We start from the raw sequence: 3,877 nt of genomic DNA on the forward strand, positions 1-3,877 counted from the left end.
AGCCATACTTCAAGAAGTTCAGTTGCGGCATCCAATTGTATATGACAACCTAGACATTTGCGCCTTGTACAAAGAAAAGAGACTCAAGCAGCTCAGCATTGCTATGCTTCGTATTGTATGCAACTACTTTGACATAACAACGGAAGGTTTTAATAACAAACGAAAGGCAGAATACCTAGATGCTCTAAGTGGACTTGTTTTAGCTTGCGATTGCAATGAGTAAGAAAAAATAAGAAATATGTATACCATATGCATAACGTTTCGATCTGTCAGTAGCCAGGGAACATCTCACTAGCTAGTGGAGTATAGGGCGAAATAAAAATTCGCAAGTAAAGCGATCTGAACCTGGCTGAGCCGAGAGAATGACATCTAATGAGAAAGGGCCTCCTCATTTCTAGCCTGGGGGAGCACCCGTAAAACCGGGCAGTGGGAGGGATTGCGCCGATGGAAGCTCAGGACGGGACGTTGGTTTTCGCCTCCCCTACATCTCGCTTCCCGTTTACACCTGCAACGCAGGCTCATAAATTATTTTCGCCCTTTACCCAAATTAACCTACTTTTCAGAGAGTAAGGTAAGGCTCATAATTTACTCACTTTTAGTACGACAAACAAGTCGGTCACAAAAGTCTCGACAGCGTAGACAAGGAAGAGTGTTTGCAAATGTAAAATAACAGAGCGTGTTGTCTTAATTGTTTTACATTCATCATGTAAAATGAGACAGAAATACCTTAGTAGGTGTGTTAATAGGTATTTTTCACTTTAAGAGCAGAACTTAAACAGTCGAACAGGGGCGTGGGTGGGGGAATTTAAAAGAATTTACCAAAGGAACTGAAACTATTAAAGCATATAATTACTTTTTTAGTACGATAACTTCTGTCCGCAATCGAAATATTCTAGAATCTTGATTACCAGTTCTACTACAATTAATATTAATAATGAGTATGTGTAGGAGCAATAGCAATGAGCTCTGAGTAGGACAGAACCATGTGTTAATGTTACATGCAGAAATAATAAATATCTCACCCATGTGTATTATTATTATTATTATTATTATTATTATTATTATTATTAGAATTCCGAACGAAACTGACCAAACTATTAGCTTGGGTTGCCTGTGTCAACTGGTTAATATGTAACCTGGCAACAGTTCTGAGTGCTTCACTCACGAGACGCAAAGTAGCTCAAAGAGTCAGCAGAAAGGCGAAATTGAGGTAAGAAATAACTCAGAGTATTTATTCAACTATTTATTCTAATATAGTCTCTAAAGATTTTTCTTGAAACGATTTATAAACTGACATTTTGTTGCGTGCTGCATGGTCTATGCTCGCCAACCGCCAAATGTTTAATTAATTATTGAAAACACCCCTTTTCTAAATAGACTCGTTTGCGGCTAGAAACTGTCTTTAAATTACAGCAACAGATATCTGGAGGCTGAAAACAACTATTTTTACCGGAGAACGACCCACAGGCGAACACTTCAGGGTCGATGTTCGAGATGATAATCGCGGCGTGAAAGTTCAAAATGTCAAGCGATTAGCTCAAGTGTCTGATTACAAGACCCTGTCAAATTTTTGCGTTTTATTTACCCAAGCTAGATTTGCGATAAAAAGTAAGATGAAGTGATACTTTTATCCAGAAAAATAGTTTTGAGAGGTAAATCCATGTACCAGATTGACTTTTTGGTCCACAAATTTGACCTAACTTTGGAAGTGATGAGACATAGCCTTGGCATATAATTTTGAAAAATTGTTAAAAATTCAGGTTCATATTACATGTGGATCTCACAACACGAAATAAGTACTCAAACATTATATTTAAATAATACAGGTTAGCTTTCCCAGCTACGCACAACATCTTGGCTTGCTAGCCTTTGCAAAAAAGGTAATTTAGAGGGGAGTTTTGCTCTTTCAGGGACAAAATACTAAAGGCTGTCTGGAGAAGAAAATAAAAATCCAAACAACCTCAAAGTTACAGTTTTGAAACAAGTTAGTAAAAACCTTCTTCCTGACAAATTTTCAGAAAATTGATTTTTTCTATCTTGCATAGGTATAGATGACCTTTACAGCAAGTCGCTCTTAAGAATGGATTAAATACCATTTTCCATTAGAAAAACCATTAAAGGGTTTTAGATTTTTTTTCCTGTGTCATTAGCATAACTGCCTCATATTTGTTATGCATGACCACTCAGGTTCTCAGTCACACAGACTAATTGCAGCATAACTAACCTTGTAATTCCTATGAGTGTCAATACAGACCTTCACTGGCATAATGTAAGGCTGATTAGAATAGGATGACTGCTTCAAAAATGGCTTAATGATGACCTTGGGACTCAGCCCTCCCTATATGCTGGTGCTAAAGGTTCCCTCTGACGAAACTGACTTGCTAATACATGCAGCCTTTCCATCTCCACTGCTCTTGCCCGAGTGGTTGGAGTGTTGGCAGGCTTGAATCTGTCATCATTTATCAGTACATCTTCATGAAATGCAAAATCAGGATCTCTGCCTTCTCCACACGCTGATTTTGCTCGTGACAATGCCACAAATAAAGCTCCAGGATTCTTAGCTTCAAAATCGTGCTTTCCAGGATGAATCACAATCATCTGAATGCTTCCCCATTACCTACAGCCATCCCTTGGCACTTGTGGATTGTTGTTCCCCACGCCAATCTCAATGGACTTTAAGACACTTGCACCGACTTACGGGTGCAATTGGCACCACTGTTAAATCTTCATTGATATAAGGTGGACCCTTATATCCTGGAAAACGCACATACACAACATCAGGTAATGGCGGGGGATCGTCTGTTAGGCTGCTACCATCTCCATAGACAATGTCCACCACTGTTTCCACTGCTCCATTGTACAACCCCCATGCAGCCTTTAAGTTTGTAACGAGCATGACTTTGCTGTCACGGCAAAGATACAGTAGTGGTAGCAATCCTCCTGCCTTGTTACTGTCTGCCTTCTGTGCATGTCTGCCATTGTCAAGTGCTTTTATCCTTGCCACTGGGTGGTTTGGCTTTCTGCCACACTCAAGTAACTTAACTTTATTGCGCGCCCATTCCAGACGATGGGTTGGAAACACAAACAAGCCTTGTTCATCCATCCTTCCTAGGAGTTCTGGACCATGGGTTAATCGGAGATTGTGCCACTGAAACTTCTGTAGCCAATGAATTTGCTGGGTTGTCGTACTGTAAGTTCTCAATGACATCAACACATCTCTGAGCTGTTGTTCAGATTCAGTTTGTCTTACAATCTGAGTAAGCTCCACAGCAAAATCAAACGTTGTCCATACTAAACGACCATGATTAGACGGTGCACTGCAACAATCTTGAATATACACAGGGGTGTCACACACAGGAGGCAGTTGAACATCATCTCCCAGGAACACCACCCCACCACCAATCTGCATTGGCTCCCCTGTTAATTACATAACGTGCATGCTGTTCCATCCAGCCCATGGTTGTGCCACCATTGATCGCTCATCTCCAACCAGAACTTTCAGATTTTCACACTTATTCTAAATTTTTTCAAGCACAGGTCCAGAAGGCACTGTCAACTCGTTGCAAGACCTTGCCCCTGTTGGGTTTCCGAAAAAGCTGTGAACTGTACTGCCTTGAACGAGATAAGCAGCTTTCCTCATTGGAGTGATCACCTGTATTGCATCAATGGCCCCAAACACTTGCCGCACCAACCTCTGAAGGCACCTGATGACATATGACTTTCTGGTTCTGCAGTTCCGGAGACAACAAATCGCAAAGGATGGTAACGTTCTTGGTTTTCAACAAAGTTGTAGAGGGTGTGCAACACCGGACTAACAGTTTCATCCTTTCTTGAAGCCACATCTTGGGGTCTTCACCCTCAGGAACCATAATGCAAG

At 40.9% G+C, this 3,877-nt stretch overlaps 1 protein-coding gene across 1 annotated transcript; it reads right to left on the reverse strand.

Moving 5' to 3' along the window:
- Positions 1-2,665: 2,665 nt before the first annotated feature.
- Positions 2,666-3,409, reverse strand: LOC137968712 (uncharacterized). The gene has a single exon (XM_068815224.1). The coding sequence runs from the start codon at positions 3,407-3,409 to the stop codon at positions 2,666-2,668; it is 744 nt and encodes a 247-aa protein (XP_068671325.1).
- Between the last annotated feature and the right edge of the window lie 468 nt (positions 3,410-3,877).

Source organism: Montipora foliosa, chromosome 8, assembly GCF_036669935.1.
Source record: "Montipora foliosa isolate CH-2021 chromosome 8, ASM3666993v2, whole genome shotgun sequence".
NCBI lineage: Eukaryota > Metazoa > Cnidaria > Anthozoa > Scleractinia > Acroporidae > Montipora > Montipora foliosa.